The sequence below is a fragment of the Prorops nasuta genome, unplaced genomic scaffold (genome assembly GCF_024137725.1).
Source record: "Prorops nasuta isolate Cenicafe-Biocafe unplaced genomic scaffold, Cenicafe_Pnas_1.2 PNAS00014, whole genome shotgun sequence".
Taxonomy (NCBI): Eukaryota; Metazoa; Arthropoda; class Insecta; order Hymenoptera; family Bethylidae; genus Prorops; species Prorops nasuta.
This window is the reverse complement of record NW_027116811.1, coordinates 1,584,652-1,612,645: the sequence shown is the minus strand read 5'-3', so window position 1 is coordinate 1,612,645 and position 27,994 is coordinate 1,584,652. Positions and strand designations below refer to the sequence as shown.

General features: G+C 44.8%; 1 protein-coding gene across 1 annotated transcript; it reads right to left on the bottom strand.

Annotated features, from left to right (window-relative positions):
* Positions 1-6: 6 nt before the first annotated feature.
* Positions 7-20,415, bottom strand: LOC136778517 (uncharacterized). Its single transcript, XM_066735445.1, has 3 exons — positions 19,385-20,415; positions 12,706-13,193; positions 7-8,329 (listed from the first exon to the last, which is right to left on the bottom strand). Exons 1-3 carry the CDS (start codon positions 19,521-19,523, stop codon positions 8,147-8,149), a joined length of 810 nt encoding a protein of 269 aa, XP_066591542.1. The 5' UTR covers positions 19,524-20,415; the 3' UTR covers positions 7-8,146.
* Positions 20,416-27,994: the final 7,579 nt, after the last annotated feature.

Below are 27,994 nucleotides of genomic sequence, written 5' to 3'. Positions count from 1 at the left end.
GCTTCGGCGTGTTCACATTTATTCGATAAAAAAATCAAGTACAATAATAATACGGCCAACGATAGTGTTGCCGGCGCAATCGTTGTTGCGTAACGTTACGATATATATAGATAACTATATAAAAGTGAAAAAATCTGTACAATGAAAGACATGCGGGTAGCGGAGAGATGTCTCGTCCCATCGCGCGAGCTCCCTGCCTCGAGGAAGCCACCACCCTCCCCGCCAACTTTGAGCCAATAATTTTCACCTGCTTTCCGGCGGCGCAACCTCGACGGAAGGTCGAGCAGCGGACGCGAGTACAATATAAATTCATTATTAAAGTAAGGATCAATCGATAAGTCATGTTAATTACGCAGTGTTAAGCTTATAAAACGTCATAATTATACTTTAATAATAATAATAGCAGTAATAATAATCGTAGTTTGAATAATAATAATAATAATAATAATAGAATAGAATATGATATAATAATAAATCGGATGCGATAATCAATTTTTTTGTAAGATTTCAATATATAATAATAATAATACATATTCGCGTAGTACTTAAAACCATAATCAATAAAATTAATAACATGAAAAATTGTCATAAACTAAAATCAAAAGCATCAATAACGTATATGGTCTGTAGTGACTTAAAATATAACACAGCATCGTATATTTTGGTCCGGGTGCTCTGAACTCGCCAAGCTCCGCGCCACGCGCGATATTTCTTCCTTGGAAAATCTCTTTCGGCCCTTCCAAAGCAGAAAGACAATAATTTTACAATCTACCCTTTTCTCTTTCTTTCTCACTCGTTTCTTATAGCCGCCCTATATAGCTAGGAGCTGGTAAAGACAGGGCCTCCCGAAGCCGAACGTTCGTAAAGACACAGAAAGGAAACAAAATTAACCGCGACTGGGAACGAAAGGAAAGAGAAATGTGCAAAAAATAAAGTAAGAAAGAAAGCGCAACAAGTTGAAGGAAGAAGAAGCTCTATCCTATTTACCTCGCGGGACTCGCTCGAAATTGCCACTTTTATTAGCGTTGCCGGTGGAAATAAATGCTCGAGAGAGCCAACGAATTTTCCTGCACGCTCTCGAATCTCCCCGCTTTATTTTCTCGCGCACATCGATGAAAATTTGTTCGAGCGAGTCCGGCGAGCTTCTAATATAATAGATACATTGTTACATCGATGCGGGAAAAGTTCTCGAAACAATTGGCTTGAGCTTTTCCGCGGGACGATGGAGAAATGAGAGAGATATACGAGTAATAATATTAATAATAATAATAAAAATAAAAAAGAAATAATATAATAGGTATGCGGTATAAAAGTGAAAAAACAAAAACAAAAATGAATGAATCAACAGAGTGCCGCTCTCCTTCGTTGACATCCGCGCGCGCGTTCTGGTCTTTTATAAAGTTACGATATCTTCTGTTAAATACATCACACGCATCACCACCGCGCCGTACCGATCTTCCGTCTAATCGTGTTCGCGTTCCTACAGGGCCGATAGAAGAAAGAAAACGGAAAGAAAGAGGACGCTGATTCGCGCGCCCCAGGCTACAAAGAAAGAAGGGTATCTCATATTGGTCCCCCGAGGATCGCGTGTGAAAAAAGCTCGCATATCTTTTCTCTCAACATTATTTGGTCGTTTCTTTGGATTGGTCGGCTGGACAAAATTTTCTTACGACAGGACACGTTAATATTTCTACCTTCGTATATACGTATACTACAGAGCTGTTTTTCGTTTTATCGTGATTTTCTTGTCGTTGGTCGATCGCGCGCAAGCTCGTGGAGCCTGGCGCGCTATTCAAAAGTCCAGACTTTATCACAAGGCAATTGCGAGCTTCTCGGTAGCGATCTCGGAGGTACACGACGCATATACACGCACACGCAAGCAAAACTGCACCCATCTCGCCGAAAACTCGAAAATTTCCGTTAAAAAACCACCTCCTCACTCGCACAACTTTTTCACATTTTTCTTTCTCCCATATGTCGCGGCTCCAATTTTCATACCTCATCTCGATCAATACGTATAGATCGCGCGGCGGCGGTCTATATGGTCCACGGGACATTTGGCTACAGGTAACGCATTTTATAGGCATTTTACGAGTTACGAGCTTCTCGTTATTAAAAAATGGAATATACAAACGATCGAGATCGCCGACATTTTTATCGGAATGGTTATAACTCACCACTCTCACTCTCACTCTCTTTCTCTCTCTCTTATACTCTTATTCTTACTCTTACTCTTACTCCCCCTCTCTACGTGCTGTGTTTCAAAAAACTTTTTCTCTTTATTTTAATTCTTTTTCTAAACCATTAGCCACTGTTTTATATTATTACAAAATCTCTCTTTTTTACTCCCTCTACTCTTGCATATATCATGCATAGCATATATTTATACATCTCGAACAACAGTTTGAGACAAATCTAAACTGGACGATCGTACGAGGAACAATGGCTAATCGCGAATCGTGTGAAATGCTACGAATGTGTGTGTGTGTGTGTGTGTGTATGTGTGTCATCATCGCTTTTCGTTCCGAAAAAGAAAAATATAAAAGAACGAAAAAGCGTGAGAAGAGGTTGGCACCTTACTGTATTAGCAGCGGAGAATATTTACGGAAATTCTCTACTTAGTCTATATATAGACACGAGTAATCTATACTGTATTCGAAGGACGTACAACAGTTATTTATGGCAAACTTAATCTGAGCAACTCAACAGCTTCGTTGGGCGATCGATCACACATCCTGCGGAACAGTTCGATGTTCGACCTTCTCGATATCATGAATCTTTTCGACAAAATTCCTCCGCCTCTTTCTCGACTGATTAAAAATTTCACATTTGGCTGGGCGTATACACACACACATATATATATATATATATATATATATAGCAAAAAGTGTTAAAAATCATGAATTTCTTAAAAAACCCAATGTTTCGTATCGTGCGCAAGGAACACGGCCTCGATTAGAATACTGGCGAAAAGATCAAAGTCTCCTACATGGTAATTTATTATTATTGGTAGAAAAATCTTACAAAAAGTTGGTTTTTACGACGTTCCTCCGATGAGAAACAAAGGATTGCGGGTAACTCGCAGGCTCGCGTCAATTAATGCGAGAGACACGAGACGAAGGAAAGAAAAGTGTGTTTGCTCGCCAAGTTTAATCCTTTGATTGTTCATCGATGCGTGCGTCGATTACAAATCTGTGCCCTTAGCGAATGACAGACATTTATATTTATGTATAATACAAAAAGCTTGGAAAATCTAATCTCATGCGTATAGAAAATATCTGCTTGGTCGTCGACATTAGCGAAAAATCAATCTCATGAAATTATAATAGGGTTAAAATCGAGCTAGACTAGTCGATCGTCGCTACACTGCTGGACGTTCGGAGAGTCAACAAAGATCATGATAAAGGTGATTTTTTATATGGTGATTAGCGATGACTGGCGAGTGTGAGAAAAACGCAGCGATATATCATTCTCGTCGTTCGTTGTGGTCAACCTAGGAGTTACCGAGTCACAATCGTTAACAACGTCATTTCTCGCGTGAAATATATTTTTATATATATAATACATATATATAAATATATATTATTTATATACAATAATATATGCTTCTCTCTTTTTCTTTACTTAATTGAGGTGCGCACGGTGAGCGCCAATGCCGTTTGTTCCACAGTCAAGGATGGCTAAACTACCATTATTTATATATCCGAGAGCTCGCGTAACATTGCTCGAGTATTCGCTGCTAATTAATAATGAGCAGAACAACATAACGGAGAATCAACGAACGAAAGGCATTGGCAGGTAAACTCGCCTAACAATCGACGCCCCCTGGAGATCATTTGAAAGATAATGCTAAATGCGTAAGCTATTAAAAACTAATACATACACGCGAACGAAAAACAAAAGAAACGGAACAAATAAAAAATCATAATAATAAAAATAATAAAAACAGGCTGAATAAACTAACGGAGAGACGCAGCGGCAAGTACGAGTACATTCGAGCGTTTCTGCGTGGATTTAGGGTTCCTCGGGACACGCGGGATATCTAGGAGGGGGAGGATGGGCTGAGGGGTAAATGGCAGGAATATATGTAAGGAGCGTGGATTTATCCTCTTACCGGGACCACGGGGGAGCCAGGCGAGGGAGGCTGAAGGTTATACAATATTTAATATAATTATTCGTTATAATAATCAGATATTTTATTAATAATTACGAGATCACAGTGACGCTTTGACGCGCGGGGATCTCGGGTGGGCGGGCTGCTTTTCTCTTTCAATTTTATTCTCATTAATTTTAGGCTGCTATAATTATTATTGTGGCGAATGTGCACACACAAGACGGTTCAAAATTTTCTTTCTTCCTCCGAGACAATGAGTTAGGGAAGCCATGCCAAATACTTCGCATCGAAAAGAAAAGATAAAAGATTGGCGCTTTTCGCGTAGCAACAAATTTAATCAGAATAAGTGAAAAATATGGACAGCCTGTCCCCCATGATCCACATAGTCACAGTTACAGCTTATGTTCCACCATTCACGTCCTCTCGAACTATATCGATCATCGTCGATCTCGAAAAGACCACCTTCGATTAACATTACCGTTTATACTTTCTCTAAATACGCCCCTTTGCCTCAAAACATATTTATGATTCTCTTTCTCGATGCTCCCTTTCCCACTTTCGTTTTAAATATATGTATATATAGTATACATCTTATATACATATATTGTTATTCTATGTATGTATATATAAATATACGCGCGTGTGTGCGTGTCCTCCATTAAATACATTGTAATTTATAATAATTGTATCGCGAACATGACTGACTAACGCTACATAAAATGCATCTGCACCGGGTCTTACATCGCTCCTGGCAAATGTTAATTAACCGAACGAAAGTAAAAAGGGTGTAAAGTATACAAAACGATGTTGTGTGCAGGAAACCTGCGAGATCTCTAACGGCACACTGCGGCCTTGTTATTTCCTTCTTCCTCTATATATCGTCTGACTCTTCAGTATTAATTTCATTCCCTTGCATATGGTGTACAAAAATTGATTGGGGCCAATGATCTTACTCACTCACATTGGTGCGGAATGTTAAATTTATCGAACGACCATTTTTCGGGTTACTTGATCCAGCTGAATTAGTCAGTATTGATTTTTATATATACATACATATATGTTGATTCTTTTCTCGAGTGTAATCGTTTTTGAAAAAGAGATGTATCTAGGACAAATTTCACGAGAGTGAATTTCTACCGTAGTATAATAGTATAAAAGATTTCTATGCAGAAGGTAATATAGTAGAACATTTTGTCACGTGTTAAAAATATCAATATTACATATACATTCTATGTTGCGTCAATAAAATTTTGTCATTCCTCAAAAAAAAAAAAAAAAATCTCTTTGGGAAATTGACTTATACAAAATGCATTGCATCGCATAGCAACTGCATCGCATAAAGCTACAAGATATACATATGCTATATTTCACTTTGATATTCCTCTCTTTCTACAAGAGTTTCTTTTTAATCAATAAAGTGTTTCCGGAATAGTTTATGCTTTCTTTAGAAAGGTTTGCTTAAGTTTTTCTGACATTGACGGTATTGACTTTGCACAAGATGCCTTACTTTAAACGCGCAGTGGGACAAATGGCAGTATATATATATATATATATATATATATAATTACGTGCATTATCACGTAAAAAAAGACATTGCGTGTTTCACGCGGAATAAGACGTTAGAAAAACTGTATCCTCTATAAATAAATACTATCTTTTCTACATACTGTGGAATACTTTGACGGAACAAGTCGCGAACGTCAGTAGAAAAACCAGGGCAAAAGGTGATTCGTGTTACGAGAGAGCAGAAAAATGTCCAATAAAATCATTGACGATCGTCGATCTTCGATCGATAGGATCTCGACAAGAAGCAAACAAAAAAAAACAAATCGATAAATTCTCACCTTCGACGAAAGACCCTTTTGCTGGATGTTTTCATATACGTTTCAAAGAGCTCAATATTTGAGACGCCTGGACTGCTGCGCGGATACAAATAATATCATAATACCTATAGACTCGCTAAATTCGAGATCATTAATGACAGACTGAGAGACAGTGAGAGGTTTTGGAGTAAGAGAACGAATCAGTGAGCAATAAAGAGTGAAAGAGTGAAAGAGAGAGAGAGAGAGAGAGAGAATCAAAAGGAAAAATTGAAAAGACACCGGAGCAAAGAAGAAGCGAGGAATGGAACTTAGTATAGTAATATTTATAAGAGTAATAATAATAAAAAATAACAGATATATAAACGAGATCGTCAGAGATTGATTGGAAAAATACAAGGGAGTAGGGAGATGCGAGTGATAAGAAATGGGGAGATTATCGTACGCATGCTAAGGGATAAAGTATAAGAAAGTTATGAAGAAAGGAGGAGGGTGTGCACTTGGGGGAGCGGGACGCGTAAAAAATAGAGTAGAGTAGAGAGAGAGGAGAGAGGAGAGAGGAGAGAGGAGAGAGAGAGGAGAGAGAGAGAGAGAGAGAGAGAGAGAGAGAGAGAGTCCCGAGTCCCTTTCGAGGTGCGAGAAAAGGCGTCCTGGATGAATTATCGAACAGCCCCCTCACCCCCACTAAGAGCTAAGCTACCGGAGATCATTTGAAAACTGTCCACGGGAGTCGCAGCTAGCCAATTCATGATGCTGCGATCCTCGACCTATCAATTATCTACTTTAATTATTTACGTCGACTTATTACTGAAATTTTATTACTTTAATTAGATCATCTATAATATATATATATAATACAATATAACTTCGTTACGCGCTTGAGTCTACCGATCTTATCTCGGATATTCGGAACACACTCAAATACTTTTCTGACTCTTTATATATGTATATTATGTATATATATATATATTTTCAATATTTTCTCGTATATAATTATATCATATACTTACAGAAGAAAAATTAAAAAGAAGAAAATTGCGCATAGGTGTGTCTTTTCGAGCATCGCGTCATTAATAATAAGGTGGCAGTGGTTGTGGTAAATGGCGGTTTTCTCGTTGAGTCGAAGCCGGGAAAGCCCTCGGATCGAGTACCCGTTTATCTCTCTGTTTCTCTCTTTTACTCGTCAACGGGCTCTCGAGCACGGGCCACCTCGAATTTTCTACACAATCACAGCGAAACAGCGAGTCGGAGAGAGAAAAATCTACGTACGTAGCATACCACAGTATATACACTACGTTTTATTTCTATTTTTAACTCACTTTTACTATCGTTCCCTATTTCTATCTCTCTCTCTCTCTCTCTCTCTCTTTCTCACCCTTGCAATCGCATTACCTTACTTAATTCTCTGTATCTATCTGTAATGAGATCATCGTTTGATTATTCGGTTAAGTCCTCTTTGGATCTCGTTCTTCCTCCTCTTATTACTCTCTGCTACCCTCTCTTTAAATTCTATATCTTCGGGCATATATAATACCTCTGCCAGAATCATATATATTTTCCACCTTCGTCTGTGCCACGCGCACACTCTCGCACTCCCATACAGACGCACTCGTACACGTACACGCTCTTTCCCCTCTCTCGCTCATTATATCCAATTGTCTAATCCAATCCAACCGATGCTCGCTCGGTCCCACAAAAATATCAGCGATCCCGTGCGAATTTCAGCCGATCGAACGTGGTCCACGCGTTGGACGTTTGAAGCATTATTCAATCGTTCCGTTCGTTCAAAAGAAATCCCCAAAAATACACGAAAATATTATCCATTGGATTATATAGTATTTTTACATTAATTTATTTTTTCTTTTCCCTTTCCTCGGGGTAAGATCTAGCTTCGATATCGAACGAACAATAGAGAGACGAAGAGGGGAAGGAGAAAGAAGCGTGCGAGAGGCCGAGAGAGCACGGGCCCCTGGTGGATGCAAGAAATCAATTGGCCAAGATGATTACGCATGCTTGAGCAGCCGGCATAAAATACAAAAATTGGAAAATACAAATCACACGAAAGATCGGAGCTCTTGCCGAGGTCCTGCTGCGAGTCGCTGGCGCAGCTGGCGAGGATTTTCTCGTCGCTGCTATTGCTGTAGCTAGTGCAGTGCTGGGGACCGTTGCGGGGTGCACCGTGGTTCGATAAAGCGCAAAAATCCTCGCGACTCTATCGCAGGTGGGACACCAGTCTCCAACCGAGGTAAATGGCCACCGTTGTCCATAATGTTTCTCGAAGCGGTGCTGGGATCAGCGACGAGAGGATGCCGTCCGTCGAGGATGTCGAGTTGCTGTTTGCACTGGTGAAACCCGAGCCCAGCAGTGGTAGTCTCGGCTTCTCTAGCTCGGCATCCTGTAACGCAGAAAGAAAACAAAAACCTTTGTATTTTTAATCTGCCCATTTAACAAGACGTCTAATTATTTCCTAATTCTTAAAAAGATATAGCTCGATAAGACTGTATCGCAGGAGGAATTGGGAAGAATCGCCAAAGGCGATCTGTCTTTAGTGTCAAGAGCAAAGGGAGGAAGGTAAGAGTTTCCTAATTGGAAGTATCCTAATTGGATGGCGAGTCGCAGTTGATCCGGTACGAGTATCCTTCGCTAAGTCGTTATTACAACGCGAGGGAACCAAGCACAAATGGAACGAATCAATCTTCGACTCTTTTTTCATCGGTGCAAATCATTATTCCATTCTTGTAATCCATCGATTCAACATTATACTGTATAGATATAGAGTTGAAATATTTGAGTCTGCGAGGAATATTAAATAGCACGGTCTCCTCTATTTTTTCTTTCCTCTTCATGATCGTTACATGGACTATGCGAGATCTCATCGCGACTTCCGATTCCCATTTCATCTTAATTCACTGGCTGGACCGGGCGAGCAATGAGAAACGCGCTCCAAGGGGTAGGTGGGCGAGTGAATAAGAAGTCGAGGAGATGGAGCGAAAGGGACGGCTGCCTTTATGGGCTCTATAATATCGGGTCATCGTAGGAGTCGATCCTATATAGACAGACACTGCCCTCGGCTAAAGTACACGCACGTGCGTTGCAAACAACGCGTGTGTACAATGCGCCTATACACAGGCATATATAAGACATGGACGTGGCGAGGAAAAACATTGGGTTTCGCAGCGTGCGAGAGAAGAGATTATCGCGGGCGTGGAAGAACGCGAGGGTGAAAGGAAGGAGCCTGGCACATTAAGAGAGAATTATTGCTGGACCAAGGGGTCCCGTAGGATTCCTCCTTGTCAATTAATAGTGTCCCTTTTATCCCGCGCTATATACCCATCCATCGAATTGTTCTTCGCGAGACAAGAAAGCTCCTCATCTCCTCCGATTCCTTCTCCGTTCGTCTTCCTCTTAATCTTTCATGGTGATGGAATCGTATGAAAACTGTATAGAAACTCAATTTACGGACGGCTTATGCACTGGCACTGCCAATTCTTCGGCGGAGGATTCGAGAGAGAGAGAGAGAGAGAGAGAGAGAGAGAGAGAGAGAGACGGAATAATGAGAGAAAAGAAACGATTAGGAGATAGCATGATTTTCCAGCGAGTGTGTGCTACGAATAGTAGCGCAGGTTCAATCAGGATTTTTCTTCGAGGTAAATAACGCAAAGCTATACCTTTTCCTTTAATTTTCCATGGATAAGAAAGGGTCAGTGTGAAGAGAGAGAGAGAGAGAGAGAGAGAGAGAGAGAAAAGAAACCGAGTTGATGCCCGATGGCTCGTTAACGCTTAATGCGCTTTGGCGAACGATGCTCGCGCGCTGCACCTGTGCATTCGAGGAACTCGACTCAAGTCGGATACAGCTGATTGTGAAGTAAGGGACTTTCTCTCTCCTAACGCACGCCGTAGTAGGCAAGTTTATTGCCCGCGGCCCGGAAGAGAATGTTCGCTCGAAAACGCCCGTCCGTCCGTCCGAACGTCCTACCGATCGAGAAACCCGTGCACACTTGCTCTTTGCCTTGTCGTTCCTATTACCGCGATTTAATAACAATGATTACCGACCATCCAGGCACTAACATTATTGAAAACAACGTCCGCTCCGCCTCGACTATTGATCACCGAGAGTCAAATCTCATCATAAAACAACTCTACGGCAGCTGCTATTTCTGCACTGCTCAATTACGCAAATTTTTCAAGCTACGGCAAAATGAAATTGGAAAAGGCAAAAGTTCCTGAAAATATAGTCACGTTGAGAATTGACTCGTTCTTGCGAGGAGTTTCAGAACGCACAAAGAACGGAATACAGCAACTCTATCTATATATACATTATTTCATACAGTGATCTGAAATTAGAAATGGATAAAAAAATAATGGAACAAATCTCTAGCTAGGATAGAGCAAATACTGATAAGTATATATATATATATATATGTATTAGTATTATCCCCTCGAAGAGAGATAAAGCCAGCTGCGTGCGCGGAGACAGTGCGATGGTAGCGATAAATAAACGTGGCTCGCTGGTTCTCCGATGTTTTTCTTCGACGGTCGCGCGCGAACGCGTGATTTGGAGGGGGGGGAGCTCTAGCAGGAGGCTACGTGCGAATGGGTAAGGAAAGAAACGGGCGAGCGAGCGAGCCATCGGTACAGGCGCGCGTTGCACGGTGAGTCGGTAAGCGACGGCAGTGAGCAGGAACATTTGAGAGTCGTGCAGCCAGAGGCAGCAGCACTCAGCAGCGGCAAAACTGCCATGCAACAGACTCTTATAGAGGCGGCAGGCGGTGCACGGTGCACCGTGTGCAGCAACGTTGCCCGTCCGCGCGCACACCGTAGTAGATTATTGTGCAACGTAATTGCGCGGTTTGCCGTGGAAACGGCCAATCGCCTCGGCAGTTTCGCGCGGACCCAAGAAAAACCCAATGGAAAACAGAAGTTGCGGTCGGAGCTAGTTGTGCGATGCTCGCGAGACCATCGAGAAAACGAATTCGCTACGCGGAATCGATAGACAGCCAATATTATTTTCTTACGGAATATCGGTCAACGCGAAATCACGACTAACTGTATTTCGTTGCACGCCCAACCTCATTAATACTTTTGCAAATACTCCTCTCCTCCTTTCCTCGTCCGCACGCTCCCACGGCGAGCGAGCCGTGTGTGGCTGTCTCAAAGTCGAGTGCGCTCGTGTATACACGTACATATACGTATTAGGGAATAATTACGACTGCATTGTGGGTTTTCCGGGAATAAAAATCACTGGCGAGGAAAGAAAGAAAGAGAGAGAGAGAGAGAGAGAGAAATGAGAACCGATTGCGCGAGATAATTCAAGTTAATTTCCTCGGGACGTAGCCACGGCCCGTGCTAACATGGCCACTTAACTTTCGCGTAAGGGGATGTGCCCACTTAGTCGTTACACGCTCGCTTACTCTCCATGCATATGTAAAGCCGAAGCTGAAGCAGAGATGCACACCCGCGCCGACGTCTCATCTCCGTCGTTGCGTCGATAACCGCCCCCCCTCCCCTCCTCTTCCTCGTGCAATGGGGAAACATCAATTATATGCCTCGCTTTAAAACAGTCCTCGCCCGTACAAGATTTCCAACTCAAGATTATTGTTGAACAGAGCGAGCGCGGAATAGAGGCCAAGCGGACAAGAATGGATGAAACAATCAACTTCCGAATTATCTCGCAAATTGACGCTTTCCACTGGAGCGTCGGCGAGAACGATGAGGGAGGGAGACCAGAGCCTTGTAAGATTTTTTTTTCAATTTCACGCTTCCGTTCTCCCCTTTTCCGATTATCGTATTAATGACTGATAATTAGATTCTTTATCTAGTCTGCTTCGTCTCATTATTTCCGGGAATGAATCGAGACAGAGGCTGGAGCGAACGAATATATAGTTGATGAAATATTTCTTTCCAGAGGTATATATATATATATATATATATACACACATTCTAGGTATATAGCGATGATACATATTTGATCAAGCGCGAAGATTAGGGTCAGCATTTCGATCAAATACTCGTGGTTTCCTACTCATTGAGCAGAGGTGGGGAGGGGGTATAGCAATACTAGACGTCTTGACTGTGGCAAGAGGAAATTTATCGTGCCCAGAGGACGAGAGCGGAGTCTCGCCCAATATAATTAAACTCGCTATCTCCGGCTCCTCGTTCGACGAAGAAACATCGGAGCGCGTCGTAGCTCTCCGAGCGCTATTAAACTATTGTCTCGATGAGATTCTTATCAAAGGCGTGAGGTTACTCGGTAGAAGTATCATTAAATTTAGATGAGAAGTTGCGGGTGGAGGCGGTAAATAGAAGAATAGTGAGCCAATACGGAGGAATAAAAGCTCGCCGGACAATTCAGCAGGGGACGGTATAACGAATTTCAAAGGACTTGAGATTTTATAATGCACGCGTACGAGGTGAAGGGTATCTTTATGTCGAATAAAAAGCGCGTGTGTGGCAGTTTTTCGCAAAGCGGAATTGCGCATTCTAGAGTGAAAAGCGTCAATCCCCCCCCCCCTCCTTTCCCTGCCCCCTACACACGCTCTCTCGCGTAATGCAGAATTTTTACGCTCGGTCGTTTTACACCTGTCCTTTGGCAACGTCGTAAACGCTTCGAGTAAAACACCCTTTGGTAACAATGCTAACGGTAAAAACACTGGTAATAACTCGGACGAGCCAGGCCATAATTATCAATATTTTAAAAGCAGAGTCTCCGGGAATAAGGCGGAGAGGATTGGCGCGAGACGTTATTGTTATTATAATCCGGCGTAAACTGACCTTTGTCTTGCAGGCCTGCAGGTCATCCGCGATGTTTCTTAGGTTGTCGCCGACGTTGGCCCACTGAGACTGTCGCAATGCCTGATTGAGCCGATGATGAGCGCAGCATGATATACCGGTGCAACGGAGTTGACGGTGCTTCTCCGTGGATGCTCCCTCGGAGGTCAATCTGCGTCTTCGAGGTCGCGGCCTGGGACTTGGCACCGGTCCATCCTGAGTCACCGTGCCCAAATCCGTATCGATCAACTCTGTCTCGCGCATCGTGCCACCTCCACCGACGGTCAGGTCGCTGTATTCCGGAAATTGGAAGGCGGCGTCTCTCGTGGGACTGCTGGGGGCGGACACGGTAACTTGTGGACTGGCTGGTAGCTGCTCCACCGCCGAGAGCACCAGATCCGGAAGTGGAAGCCTCGCGAGGTCCTGATCCAACAGCACCACCGGATGTTCTCTCGAGCCAAGTCCATCCCCGGAACGCCGTGGAACGCGATCTGAAAGCACGCGAGTTTTTTCCTCAGTACATCTTCTCTTTTAATCCTATATATGTATACAAATGCACGCGTATACACACATGTATAATAAAAAGTGAATAATGATTCGGTTATTCGAAAGGTCAAATAATCTTGTCGGGTGACACGATGGAAAATGAAAGTGAGTATACATATACATATATACATAGGAAAAGCGAGGAAAAGTTTGAGTGGTCGATTAAGAAAGAAGAAGAAGAAGAAGAAGAAGAGAAGAGGTTACTGCGTTGTGCGGGACCACGCGTGACGACGAAACACACGGCGATTCTCCTTGGTTGCCCGATTGCTCGCCTGCGGCCGGCATTGTGGTTGCATCCTTGACATTTCGAGTAACCGTCCGTGCACCATCCAGCTCTTTCACTCGAGGAACGCGCGAGCGCGGCACGCGTCCACCTCGACGCTTCTTCGTCCCTCTCACCGTATCTCGCGCTCTCTACCTCTATTGCCACTCTTGCAAACATTTACCAGAAATCTCTCAAACACGACGAAAACGAGATTTCTCCTCTCCACGCGTCTCGATAGATCATTCATCCATCTCGAGCGCGACGAGACACGATTTCTTTTTCCGAGCGACGTAATCCGATGCACGTTTTGCATGCAGCATACATACATACATACATATATATATATATATATAGAAACATACGTAGCAGGCTACCCCGAGTCGGACACATCTATAGGTAAAAGCATAGCAGCGATTGCCTTGGCTGAGGCTCGTAGCAAAAAGTGCAACGCGCACGTGGCCGACACCCGCATCGGCCACTTTTGCGTGTGTTCGTAAAATGTATAGCTGTTGAAGAAAAAGGGGGGGGGGGAGAAATAAACTCTGGCAAAATACGAGGAAAAGGGTAGAGAAGGTGGGAGGAGGGCTCTCCCCCTCCCCTCCCCCTCTCTCCCCGTAAGGGAGTACAGCGAGCAGCAGACATATGCGCGCACGTGAGTCACATGGTGCGCCCTTTCTACGTAAATGCAACGTGCTACGCTAGTTTATGCACCGAGACTGTATATATACTATATATACATGTGGAAGGCGCGCGAGCCAGCATGCTCCACACTGCACAAAGAACCCCTCTCAAGGTCGACGTGGCAGCAACGCGAGCTGCTAGCCCACGCTGATGCACTCTGCCGCGCACTTCTTTTTTATCACGCGCGCTAGCCAGCTAGCTTTTGCCAGTTTTGCGGAACAACGATGCAGACGCGGCGTGGAATGGCTCTCGCGCGATATGCGTCATCCCGCATCCGCGTCATGGTCGTTTCACCAGTCAGATTCGATGCCTCTGTATATATATATATATATGTGTATACGTTCCGTGCTGTATAGTATATAATAATAATCGCTATATATATATATATATATATACACACACATACGACACTGTGCAATGCAACTCGCGCGATAGTATAATACCAATGTCCTTTGTCGTTGATATTGCGCTGTTACACGGAAACAATCGAGATAGAGCCGAGTGCGTCGCTTCACTCTCGCGCGCGCGCGCGCGCACCTAATAATTATTATTCTTTGTTCCTCTCCCGTTGCTATTTACAGGCCTGACGAACTTTCAAGGGAACGCCGATAACGAACGCGCGATGATAAATCAAGAGCGAGAGACTCGCGGCGCCTGGTCCGAGCTGATAGGTGCGACGAAATAAAAAGGGGAAAAAATTGTAAGCTGCTTTGGCGGACGCTGTTCCGAAAATTCAAAATAGCCGGGAATTTGTCGAAGCTGGCAATTATCAGCGGTGCACCGTGCACCGTGCACCGGCGATCTCGTTAACCGTTTCAATAAAACGACTCGATAGACTCGTAAAATCGACACGCAACTTTCTCCGTTCACGCGTCATTGAACAGGGGCCGTGTTTCGCCTCGGTTTTTCAGCCAACCCTTGCCACACCTTCGCACGGATTCTGGCTTTTGCGGAGGACTCCAAAATAGAATGTAGGGGGGGGGGGGGCGGGGGGAGATGAAGAAATACGACGCTGGATCTCGCAATCCATCTCTCGTAAATCGATAATTGCACGCGACTCGGCGCGTTATCGGTTCATCGATCTCAGCGGCAGTAAAGTTCCACTTTAATTACCGCGAGTTCCATTAGCGCGTCGCGATCGCGAGACAATAGAAAATAGATGGAACAACAAAGTTGCGTCACGCGCGATTACGGCGCGACCCTCACGGTTATCCCGTTACATGGAGAGAGAGGGAGAGACTCCCCCCCCCCTCCCGCTGACGAAGAACCGCTGGTAATGCCCCATGCTGCACGCGCTTAGCCTACTCTCCTCTTCGCCGCGCCGCGTTCCTACTTACCACCGCACCACCATCTTGCAGCGGTGGTCGAGGTTGTTGGAGCCAGTAGCAGAGAGCGAGCAGTATATATATATAGTACTCCCGTGCTCCCGCAGTAGTAAGGGCTTTGTCGTTTCAAGCCCGTCATTAATAATTGAAATCGCAATTCCACGCTGCTGCTATATCGTAGACCGCATCGACCTATCACCGCCCCAATGAGCACTCATTTCCTCCGCCAGGACTAAATCGCTCTCGCCGTTATTCGCCGATTACCAGCACGAGCCCCACACCGATCCACTAGGCAAACCAAGCAGCCGTATCGCCTCCTCCCTTATTCTCCCTCCCTCGTGGACACCTCCCAGTGGCAAAACCTTCTCCTTCCTCGATGCTCTTTTGCACTGCTCGATGTGGCCCTCGACGCTCCGAGAGATCTATGGATCTTCGCGCGCGGGTGCGGGGGGATCTAGCCATTACGCTATTCCGTATAACTGGCTCCTAACAATCGAACTAGTTTCCTCGTGGTTTCGCGCGCGCGCCAACGGAAATCGATTCCACGAATTAGCAGTCCGAGCTCTCTTCCTCGAAACACTGCTGCCTCTGACTCTCTTTCTCTCGCGAATATGGAACGGAATAAATAACACGTGTACGCCCAGGACGCGTTTCCCCGGAATCGAATAAAACCCCCTTCTCTCTCTCTCTCTCCCTCTCTCGTTCCTCTCCTCCTTTGTACAGTTTGGAAACATTTATTCTCTACGAAATTACGTACCCTTCGTTATAGCGCAGCGTTACTCGTTGGCATTTCTTACGTAAACGCCTGTACCGAGCCCGATTTAGGGTCCGTCTGTCCGTTTGTCGCGGTGAGTGACGTTTTGTTTGCTAGAAGAAGCTGCATGTGCGCGAAAGTAACTTTTTCTTCCTCTTCTTCCTCCTCCTCCTCCGGTTGTTCTTCGTCGCTCTCGTACCGTACGCGAGTCAGCCACGCTTTTGGTCCTACGATATTCCGATGACGAATCTCGATAAATATAGCGCGACATTCTCGCTAATCGGAAAGATTTCTCGACTCTGCGCGGCAAATTTCACGGGCCGCTGGAGAATCTTGCTACACCAGGCTATTCATTAATCACGTGTTTGAGGGACTGTAAAAACGTGGGTCGTTTCGTTCGACTAAATCAACGAAGAGCAGTCCGCACAGAAGGGAATAATAGTCGGGAGGATGAATATTCAGGAGGGTGTCTAGAATAACTCAAGATGCACTCTACCTTGGAGAAGATTTACGTTCAACTAAGCAATAACCATTGGTATATAGAGTGATCGATGATACGGAGCTTAATTTGCCGCGCGCGCGCGCGCGCATGTGTGTGTGTGTGTGTGTAGAGTACGGTGTACCATCCCCGATCGAATCAAAGGAGTTATTATATCATTGCACAATTGCCGATGCACGATGATCTCTATTCCTTATTGGCGTACGACGGAATCGATAATTGTCGGTACAGCGAGGATTAATTAACGCGTGAAACAGATTGGGATTTCGTATTAACGAGTTTCGAATTTTTTCTTTCGCCTGCGAACCAAGAGTCGCGATGCAGGGATTATTTGGCGCGGTGTGTTTTATAGACGGATCGTTGTGCAGCAGCGAGCGGTACGAAAGAAAGGGTACGAGCTATCTCGCGCGCGATGTGCTATATAGGAAGGCGCAAGTTGGTCCCTAGGCTGGTCACAGCTGTTTCTATAAATATCGAATCCCCGAACTGACGCAACCGCGCGCTCCGTGCAGCGTGCAGCATAGCGAAATGTGCATCTTCTCGCGCGAAACCACAGTGTGGCTGCGTGCGTGGCTGTTGACCTCCGCGCGCAATCGTTTTCTAGCGAGAAAACAAAGGCGCGTAAATTGAAGCCAAATCGATGCCAAACCTGTTCCCATTCTCCCTCCCGAAAAATTCAAATCGAAATCGAAGCAACCTATTTTTGCTCAATTTGAATAACTTTATATCAGTTTGGATAGTATCGTCGAGAAAATGTGCCTTCAATTTATTGCCATGGGAGAAATCGAGTATTACCATACTGTGCAAAAACGATATCGTAAGAAAGCTATTTTATGGTTATCAAAGATTTAGTGCTTGTATATATTAACGTAATTGAGAAGCATTATCGATTAAGCCTCTCGAAACAATGTAAAAGCATGAAATTGCTTATTCTCCTAATTTTATTTTCCTACCCCCTCTCCAAATTAACTCCAATTTCCTCACTTTTATTATATTTCCCTCCGATTCGTTGCCTCTACTTCTACTTTATTCTTTTTTCAGCCAATTCTCTCTTTCTCTCCCTTTTGCTAAATTGCCACTCTACCGTTTTTTCGCTTTCCGCTCGGCTCGCTGCTGGCAGCCGAGCAATACGTATAAGTAAGTAAGTTAGTAAGTGCACGAGTCAGCCAGCGAGAGAGCGAGTAAGAAAGCGAGTGAGCGATCGAGCTAGCGTGCAGCAGCGTACTCCACTTTACTGATCGTCTTTTCCGTCGACTACGCGAGAGAGACTGCTCAGGGCCAGGGTCACGGCTGGACATCGTCTGCCGTGCTAAGAGTTCTACGCCCACGCTGCACGCGCAGCACACTGCACTGAAAAATTCTCGCTTCGAGCTCCGAGCCTATCGGATCATGCCCTATCATAAATTCCCCTTCGCACCGCGACTTTTATCGCAACGATCCTTATCGCACCATTAATATATCATCCATATGTATATATATATATATATATATATACGCACGAATATTCATCGATATACAATTACATTGTAATGTACTCCGATAACCTGTGAAAACACTTTTAATCCTGCACTTTGATGATTCGAGCTTATTGGAGAGTGTCTCGCGTATAGATTTTATATACGATTCTACTGGCATCGGAAAGATCGTCCAATGGATAAAGGCCACGTACGTCAACGAACAGTCTCAGTAGGTGTGGAAAGGTTACGAGTGACGCAGATACGCGAGCAATATTCAGTGGGGGGACCAAAATTTCACTCAGTTTCTCCAACTTTCGTCTTATATCCTCCCGATATGATCGTACGACGATCCGCGCGACGTGGACCATGAACCGGTCAAATTTTTCAGCTATGACTCAGGTTGCCCACACAGGACAACGACCTGTCAGGTTAACGCCACTGGATCGTCACTTTTGCAATATTGCGAAATCATCATTTTTCTCAATTTCATGTCACAGAGAACTTTCTTTTCGCGTCAATTTTACGCGTCTCGATTGAAGAACAAACGTCTGCTGGTTATGACACATTGCACTCGTGTGTTTTTACTCGAAGGATTCAGAGCGGTCATCCGGAAGAAAATTATATACGCTTGAAATGAGATGAGAGGAAAAACGTTGAGTCGTCTAGAACGGAAAGCACGTCGTACGAGTCGTCATTGGGAACAACCACGTGTTGCACTTTCACAGAACACCTATTCGATCGATGTAACGCCCGCGTATTACACGCGCTCGCTCCGTAACGCGATAACTCTTTCGCTGCCCCAACACTCGCGTCAATTTGACAGTTGAGTCAAATTGAAGGCATTTGAGTACACAATTTGCGAGTATTCAGTCTCGCGTTTGATAAATTCGACGAATCAATCGGCCGAGCAAACAGAGTTAAGAGAGAAATCATTATTGCATAGCGAGTGGTTGTCATTGGCAAACAGCGAACCTCGGAAATAGCCGAATATTTGATCAAACTCGCAGCGAGTGGAAAAGGCGGTGGAGGTTATAATTGGTTGATATGGAGAACGATGGAATGATGAAAGCGACAAGTTTCTCCCGTAGAGAAATATGAAACATGTCGAGGAGTGTTATGATTATGAGGAGAAAAATAAAATGGTGAGAAACTTACGATTTCTGGACGAATACTGCGAAGTCCTGCTCCGTAGGACCTGTTGCAGAGCTGCGTAGAGATCAAGCATGAGCTGCTCCAGCTGCTGAGTCTGAGTATCGGTTTCGTCCTCGGAGGGCAGCGCGAATGGTATTGCCATGTTTGCAGTGAGATCACACGAAGCGAAACACTAAAACGAAATTAATGTCCTTCGATGATCCACTGACACACGAGAACGATCTATCTCTCCCTTTTCTTCTTCTTCCTCTTCTTCAACGAGAAGAAAACGTCTTCGAACGCCACTGAGAAAACAGAATCTATCGCTACTATCGTGCGTCTGTAAATTGCGACGACGTGAAAAACTGTTGGCAGATCCGACGAAAAACTCGAGTCCCACGAGGTTGACACGTGCTACCGATGATCTATAGCACCAACGAGCGAGGGAGCGAGCACCGAGCTAGTTTTGATTTTTGAATTTTTCTAACGATCTCGAAGTAAGGAACAAGAGAGCGACGAGAGAGCGTGGTGCTCCTCTCACTCCAGATCCTCTCCGCTCAAATTTGACGGCGCGAATGACGAGGTGGTGGATCCTCGAACGGCTCGCTTTCCATAGGTGAGGGTAGCGAGGCCTCGAGGCAGAATCGTCGAAATCTCTCGGACGATCCTAATGTCTCGCCAGGGTGTCGTGGCGAGATTCGCGCCAAAACTTACGCGAATCGGCTCGACGTTCGCCGAGGAGGCGGAGGGACGATCCGAGGTGTCTTCTTCCTCGATCCCTTCGTCGGTGCTAATTTCCGTACAGTAGATATAAACCAAAACTCTCTGTTCGTCGGACCACGACACGTGAGAATTCACGTCACGCCACTCCACTCCACGTGTCTATTAATGTAAAAAAAAACAAGAGTCTCGCGACAAAGTAGCATGTGGCAGTTGGTGAACGGTGAATACACGAGGAGCGCGAATATCACACGCGAGAGTTTCTTGGAAGAAGCACTGTTGAATAATATATATATATATATGTATATATATATAGTTGTATATATGAGAGAAAGAGAGAGGGAGAGAGAAAAAGGCGCGCGCGTTAGCACGAGATCTCGACTGAGCGTCTATCACGAGAAACGCGTCTGTACTCCTCGAGGTCTGCTGTGGTAATGATTCTGTGCTTTCGTTGGGGACTCTATCTGCACGGTTCGCTTGTGGCGGCGGCGGCGGCGGCGGGCGGCGGCGGCGGTGGCGGCGGCAAGAGAGAGACTCCCCTCCCCTGTTCATCCCTCCCCTCCCCTCGTCCGATCAAGCAGCAGCAACACCACCACCACCACCAGCAACGGCACACAAGCGCAAGAAGAAGGGAAGCGGAAGAGGAAGGGGGAAGAAACTGCGCGCGCACTCGCTGCACGCTCACCCCGGCCCCTTCCATCCCCCTCTTCATCCCTCCCTTTCTCTTGTTATAGGGACACGACACGCTGCCCGCTATTTTATGTGTGTGCACAAGAGAACGACACCCTTCGCGTGGTATGGGTGCGTTGTCCCGCGTATTATACCTTTCCCTCGCGTGTATTGGTGCGTCGTGCGGCCGTACACCCATCCCCCCCCCCTCTCTCTCTCTTTCTCTACACTATTCTCACTCTCCACGATCGTCGACGCGCGTTCCCCGTACTACTCTCTTAACGCTGTAAATTTGCCAGTTACGAGCGGGTAGGACCCTAAACCACCGAAATCAAGTCGACTATCGGGGGTAAAGGGGAGGGGGATGCAGAAACATCCTTCAATTTCCCTCGCGTCGATTTACGCGACCGTTCGCGATCTCTCGGCACGATCGAGAATGGTTCTTGCATGATTGTTAACCTGCGGGAGGTGAGCGAGCGCGCGATTCTCAGTCGCTGCGTGCATAGATTTGCGCGTGTGGCTGCGGCGGGACTCGTGTAACAGTAAAGTGAAAGAGGGACGGAGCGGGAAAGAATGGGTTATTAGAATTTAATAGGGAAGGAGCGTGAGTGAGAGGAGCGTGTTGAAGTGTGGAGAGGAGCGAGGAGAGGGGGTAAGAGTGAGGGGAGAGGAGTTTAGAGGGAAACGAAGGAGCGAGCGAGAGAACGAGTGAACAGGCTAGGGCAAGGCAGGGCAGGGCAGGCCAGGGCAGGCCAGAGTAGAGCGTAGAGTGGGCATTTCTCGCGCGCGCGATCGCTCTCTTGGCTGCTTGTGCCTGCACGCTCGCTCGCTCGCTTACCCGTCGCCCGCATGCACCTCCGTCCGAGCTCTCTCCGAGTGTTTGCGAAGGCACGTATGACACGACAACGAGACACTCGAACGTAACTGCGTAGTTTGCGCCAGTGCGACTCCTCGGGGGTAGCTGGCACGCGTTATAGCGTCCGGCCTGCACTTGCGCAACGCCACGAGTATTCTTCTTCTTCATCTTTCACCAAAATAATACGACGATTATATTCGATTTCGGATTTAAAGAAAATCTACGTAGCTGTATTTTCTTTTTTTAATTGAAATTTAATACGGACATACGTACATATATAGCTTCTGCTGTGATTACCGAGAGATACGAGTCCTCGTGAGAGAAGATGCGATAGGATAAGAAAAAGCCGCGTGTTAACTCGATGCTGAGTATATTATAACGAGAAAGACGATCGAAGTTTGGATTGAATAGCGAAACATTGCCACTGGATGCTTGACCGAGGGAGTCGAAGACAAGGAAATAATACGAGAGAAATAATTTGCTCGATCGCTCAAGTTCCTGTCTCTCGAAAATCTATTTAATTAAGAGAATTTTTCAATGACTTTTCCCCGAGCAATCGCAGGCCTCGATATAACCGTGCTTTATGAATCTCCGAGAGGATAACGTCTCCGAGGCGAGATTCGCGATATTAGCAAATTTTCGGCTGTACTCTCGTGGATCTATCTCTTCATTTTGCATCATTTGTGAGAGATTTGACTCGATTAAAGTATATAGGTAGAATAATAAAGTTAGATGAACGTAAAACTCTGAGTAAATTACGTCTCGCGTTTGGAAAGACGTCCGTTATCGGGCACAATCTGCAAACTCCTTTAACGATCGTCTCGACGGTCTTTGGAAGCGGCAATTCGGAATCTCGGTGTTGGACACTTGGACATTTTCGTGCAAGTGCTGCACGGCGATCAATTCGGTTAACGATCGAGCCTGCCTGGGCTTATGTTAGCCCGGGAGCTGCGAGAACGTCACCCCCATTGGGAGGGGGAGAAAGTTGGAAGAGGAGAAGATGGGGAGGGGGGAGACAAAATGAAAGAAAACGGCTGAGAGAGAGAGAGAGAGAGAGAGGGGGGGGGGGGGTCCACACCGTTGCTTTATTTAGCCCGGGAGTTTTGCATCGTTTGCCTCGGTCGCTCGCTGCACGGTAGCGGCAAGATTTAAAACCGGTAGCACCATGCGCGTCGAGAGCAGCCTCTCTTTATTTTTAGAACGACCACCGTGGTCGCGTGGGCGAATACGCTGGTCACCGGTTCAGCACAACAGCCCTTTTACTCCATACTCTCTACTACATTACACCTTACAGTTCCTCCTCTCTTCGAGATTAATCCCTAACTCCTTTTTTCTCACTGGAAAAAAAAAAAAAAATAGAGGGACCGAGGATCCTAAGTGCTATATATATATATGTATATAGGCATGTATACGCAATTGATTAGCTCGCCTGAATATCTAATCGAGCCCTCGTGGTGTTCCAGATCTATTAACCTCCACGCCAGTCAAAAGAGTGCGCAAATTGTATCGAGGGTACAAAGCTTCAATGGTCCACCGTACGTGACTCTGTATTTCTATTTGGAATGCCTTTATCTTATTCTTCCTCGTGCATACACGCGCGGCTTATACGTTGATCCACATATAGACTTCTGCCCAAAGAAACGAAGCTACCGAGTCTCGAATAAATAAACGCTGAATAGAATTAACTGGTGGGACAAAGCGAGAAAAATATCAAAGATTCTTTTATGATATTCGCGAGATATAAGTGAAAAATTCGTGTTTTTCGAACGCAGTTTATTTTATGTACCTTACCACGCTTTTTAAACATTTTTATCGAGTCATTGGAATATATAGACCTTCCCATGAGTTCGTCGAACCAAGTTTGCGCCGCTATACGCGATTTCACATTTCGCAAATATACCCTTTTATCGAGGAGGTTATCAATTTAAAAACTAGAAATATTTACATGGTCAAATAACGTTATGCGTATTGGTACAAGAATTATATGGATGAAAAGCAAATCAGCGCTCTCTGAAAAATATACTCTGGAATTCTGTATATCGGGAAAAAGTTTCGTGGTTATTCAATTTTAAATAAACATACCTGTATACGTATTGTTAATACACGCTCTTCGCTTCAATTATCTCTATGGTTAAACTGGAAGTGTTTTATTTACAGGCAACATTATTTCAATTAACAGGTAAAATATTTTCAGTCTCTCTTTACACAGCATCAAGGGAGGGAGGGAGAGAGAGAGAGAGAGAGAGAGAGAGAGAGAGAGAGAGAGAGAGAGAGAGAGAGAGAGAGAGAGAGTGGACAGAAATAGATCCAAATTGTTAGCATTGGAGAAAAACGACGAACTGGTGCTATACAGCGGTAAATCAGCTATTTACCGTTTGTCAGAGATAAGAACGACTCGTGATAAAAGTGAAAAGTAAACTTTCAAAGATATTCAATCCTTTTAAAATTGATCGCAGGAGTAGCGACGACGTAGTATTTTAGTAAAATACAGCGCAGTGGTCCGTCAAGCATTTAACGCCAGCTCGAGATTTATCGCTCATTAATGATGCTTTTACCAACGAAAAGAAAGATCCACACTGGAAACTACGAGGCTCCGTGGAAAAGGAACAAGAGGTATATACGCGTAACGCGAGGGAGTTTGCGGATGTGGCTGGTAGCTTGTCGGATTCTCGCGGTTTAATTCCTGAGCATCTTTTGCGGTTCTCCAAACTCAAACGACGACGTAGATTTAAGGAAAATAAAACAGCAGAATCATGATTGTTTCTCGAAACAAAGCATCTCCGACCTTCTCCCTCCTTCCTGTTGATTGAAAATCAACTATTTTTTCGCGATATAACTCCGTTATAAATCCGAGTAATCGGACACGTAAAACGCGCGTGTGTGAAGTATAAAACATAATAAACAGAGATATTACGGACTTACCACAGATAAGCGCTTGTTCCTGCAGAAGCTTCAACGTATCAGTAGTTTTTCAGTGTAAACCTCGATATGACATTGAGCGAGCTAGTAGACGCAGTACGAGTGTCCGAGACCTAAATTTACGAGAAACCCGGTAATTCCAAAACCACGTTTCAGTTGACTTGTTTATTTCGGTTAGGAAGCCGAGATGTTCACGGTGAGATTGTGACTTTGCGCGTGATACTCATCGGATACAGGAAGGAAAATTAAAGTTTCAAAAGATATAGCGAGCGTGTTTTAAGAGTGCTTTATTGTTTGGTCCGATAAATCCAGCGGTGTCCAATAGTCCATCGGGGGCAAAATGCCCGTCGAGCCTTTCGACCAATCGAAATCTCCCAGGATCACGATCTCGTCTACGATTGGAGGATAAATCCGAGGAGATGACTCAGATACGCGTATTTACATAATAATATCCCCCCGCTGCACGATTTCGTTAGGTTTGTTCTCTCTCCCTCCCCCTCCTCAATTTTCCAACATTCCACGACAATGTCCACACTCATTAACTTTGACAATCTCGCATTGTTGGGGGAGGGGGAGAGAAAACAGCAATAGCCCGCACCACAACACGCAAACGCGTAAGATCAACGTGACCAATAAAAATTCCTATCACGATCGCGACTCCTATCTCGCAATTCTATTTTTGTCCCCTACCCTCCTTCGCTCGTCCCGTTATAATTCTGCAGGGTTCGCGTGATGCCTAATTCGTATCTACAAATTGCCTTTGTTTTTATATCTACATCCTCTAATGTATATATATATATATATATATATATATATATGCGCATCCTCGCGTTAGTTTGAAAATTAATCATCGGGAAGGAGACAAATTTTGCATTTGAATTGGAAAAGCGACAGTTTCCGACATCTCGAAAAAATCACGCTCATGAATAATTCTCTTCCTGGCCGCGTGAAAATAAAGTAGGTCGATGCAGAAGATTGTTTGTCCACCAGGCCGCTGTCTGAGCATTGACTCATCAAGAGCGAAAGGCTTGGGAAGTATTCAGCGAAATATCAGGTAGGTTAGTCAGAAGTCAGATGAATCACCTGATTTTTTGTTCTTTTTTTGTAAAGAACAGGTTTACGCTCGGCAACCGACCTGCACGATGAGCTTTGGGCTCTGCATGGGATTGGGCGGAATACGAAACCATTGGTGGATCCCGCGCGAATAGCGCAGGTCCATAGGGATAAAGAGAAAGAGTGAGAGGGGAGAGAGGGAGAAAATAAGTCCTACAGAGACTGACTCACCAAATCGAGTCCGAGTCCAGAGACCGAGTCGCTCTCTTACCGCACGCTATACGCAACTCCTCGTAATATATCTGCACCTTATGATAATTCGCGATGCTATTATATCGTCATGCCAATCACTCGGATGTAAACCAACTTCCGCCACGGCAATCCCAGGTTTATTCAACTTTTCTATACTCCAATCTACGATTTTGCACTTGAACCAGCATCAAGGTTTATATTTTTTTTTCATCGACTCGACAAACAACTTCCTTTCCCAATCTTACGCGACGTTTAATTTATAATCTCTAATTAGCCGGATAGAACATAATTCTCTTGTATCTATCACTGTACATCCCAAGTATCTAATGCGAGCTTCGATAAATCTTTTGTTAATAGCGACAACTAATTAACTGATTAATCGGTTGAAACTGCGTAATAAATTTAAGTCGCATTGCATATTTATGTTTACACACATAGCGAACGGTGAGTCAGACCTACCAATACTCTCACGAAATACCAGATAGTACCAAACCGATTCGAGTCTCTCCTTTAAATACTCGAACAATAATCTTTTTAAGCGAAACTAAATGTTTTGCTGCATTAATCTTTGTATAATATGACGAATAGAGAGAGGGTCGTTTTATGAAAAATGGAAATCGATCACATATCGGTGCAACGATAAATTGATAGGTTTATGTATGAAATAATTTTGAAATTTATCGGAGCGGTGACCTGAAATGCTAATGTTAGGAAATTGCTCCACGCGAATGCACTCGACCAATTAGCGGAAGCGAAATTATCGTTAGCCTAGTGCGTAGCGGGACAGCGCGACCAGCAGTGGCCAGTGAAAATGAGACGCGCGCGGCAGGAAGTTAACGAGCGCGTAATCTCATAAATATTATAATAAATATAACTTATTTCATGCGTTTCCGCGTGTGATTGGTGGATGCGCGATACGATTGGGAGGAGTGCACGAGGCAGGTATTAAAAATGGGATGAAAAAAAGGAACGGTCGCGGTTATAGAAATCGATAAAAAGGTATATATGTCACGTATTTCGCTTGATTTCGGAACGACAATGGATGTATATTGGGAGGTGGAGGACGAGGGGGGAGGATGTTGAACGGCGCAAAAGATGTGGTCGCCTTCCTTTGTCCTTTTTCTCGGTCGACCCCGTACATTATTTTCCTCCCAGAAGCCGAGATCGACGGAGGCGCATGCACCTGCGAGTCTGAACGAGTCCCGACAGGTTCATCCTCCTCAGCTTCTCCGGTCCACTCGTCTTTCTACCTGTTTGTCCCTTCCTCGCCAAGAAGCTATTTCTACCGTTCCTGATTTCCTTTCGATCGCAAAAACCTACAACCGGATTTACGCGTCGTCCTCTTCAAACAAATCTGGACACGCGGTTGCCTCTGTGGATGCTTTGGTAACCGAAGGTCATTGAGATAGCGCTCGCTAATCAAGATAATACCCGCATATGCGAAACTGCAGTACATGCATATATTTTACTACATAGTTATAGACACTGAGACCGAAGCGAATTGCCTGCAAAATATAAATCTCCATTTTCCAATCGAGTGGTTGTACGATAAATTTGTGAAAAGAGAAGAGGAAAATGTAGAAAAAATTTTCTATATATAATATAGCACGTATAACGTTACTATATATATAGAATACTGCAGTTTGGCTTTGAAAGGTCTGCTTTTTATTCGTTATATAAATCCACTCGAATAAAGCTGCTGGTAGAGTCAGGTGAATAAATGACACACGGGGCCCGAAAAGTGGGACCACTCCTGGCTGGACCGAGTCTATCTTTATGGGATCTCCCTGGTGTACGGTAGACAAATAAAGGGGTCCTCCCAAGGGACTCGCTTCCAAGAATTTGCCGAGGTTTTCTCAGACATTCGGTTCCCTTTCCAGAAACCAATGTTCTCGGATGCGTGATTCCACGAGGAGGATGCTTTTAAAACTTTCAGTCGGCCCGATCGGATAGCAGCTGTGCTCGATAGTAGGGAAAAAAATCAATTTGCTTGATTCTCCGAAGAGGCTCTTTTGCACGCGTATAGCTCCGCATTTATGGCGACGAGAGCGATCTCCGGGATCAATGGCAAATGTGTAGGATTGCGGAGGACGTTTCCGTGTCGAAAACTGTCGGCAGGATTTGCGGAAGAAGCGGGGCAGGAGTGCGGGCAGAGTGCTGACCCT

Coding starts and splice junctions, on each gene's coding strand:
- LOC136778517 (XM_066735445.1), bottom strand. CDS start 19,523: ATGGCAATACCATTCGCGCTGCCCTCCGAGGACGAAACCGATACTCAG. Junction 13,194..19,384: donor GCAGTATTCGTCCAGAAATC/GTAAGTTTCTCA, acceptor GCGTGCTTTCAG/ATCGCGTTCCACGGCGTTCC. Junction 8,330..12,705: donor TGCAGGCCTGCAAGACAAAG/GTCAGTTTACGC, acceptor TCTGCGTTACAG/GATGCCGAGCTAGAGAAGCC.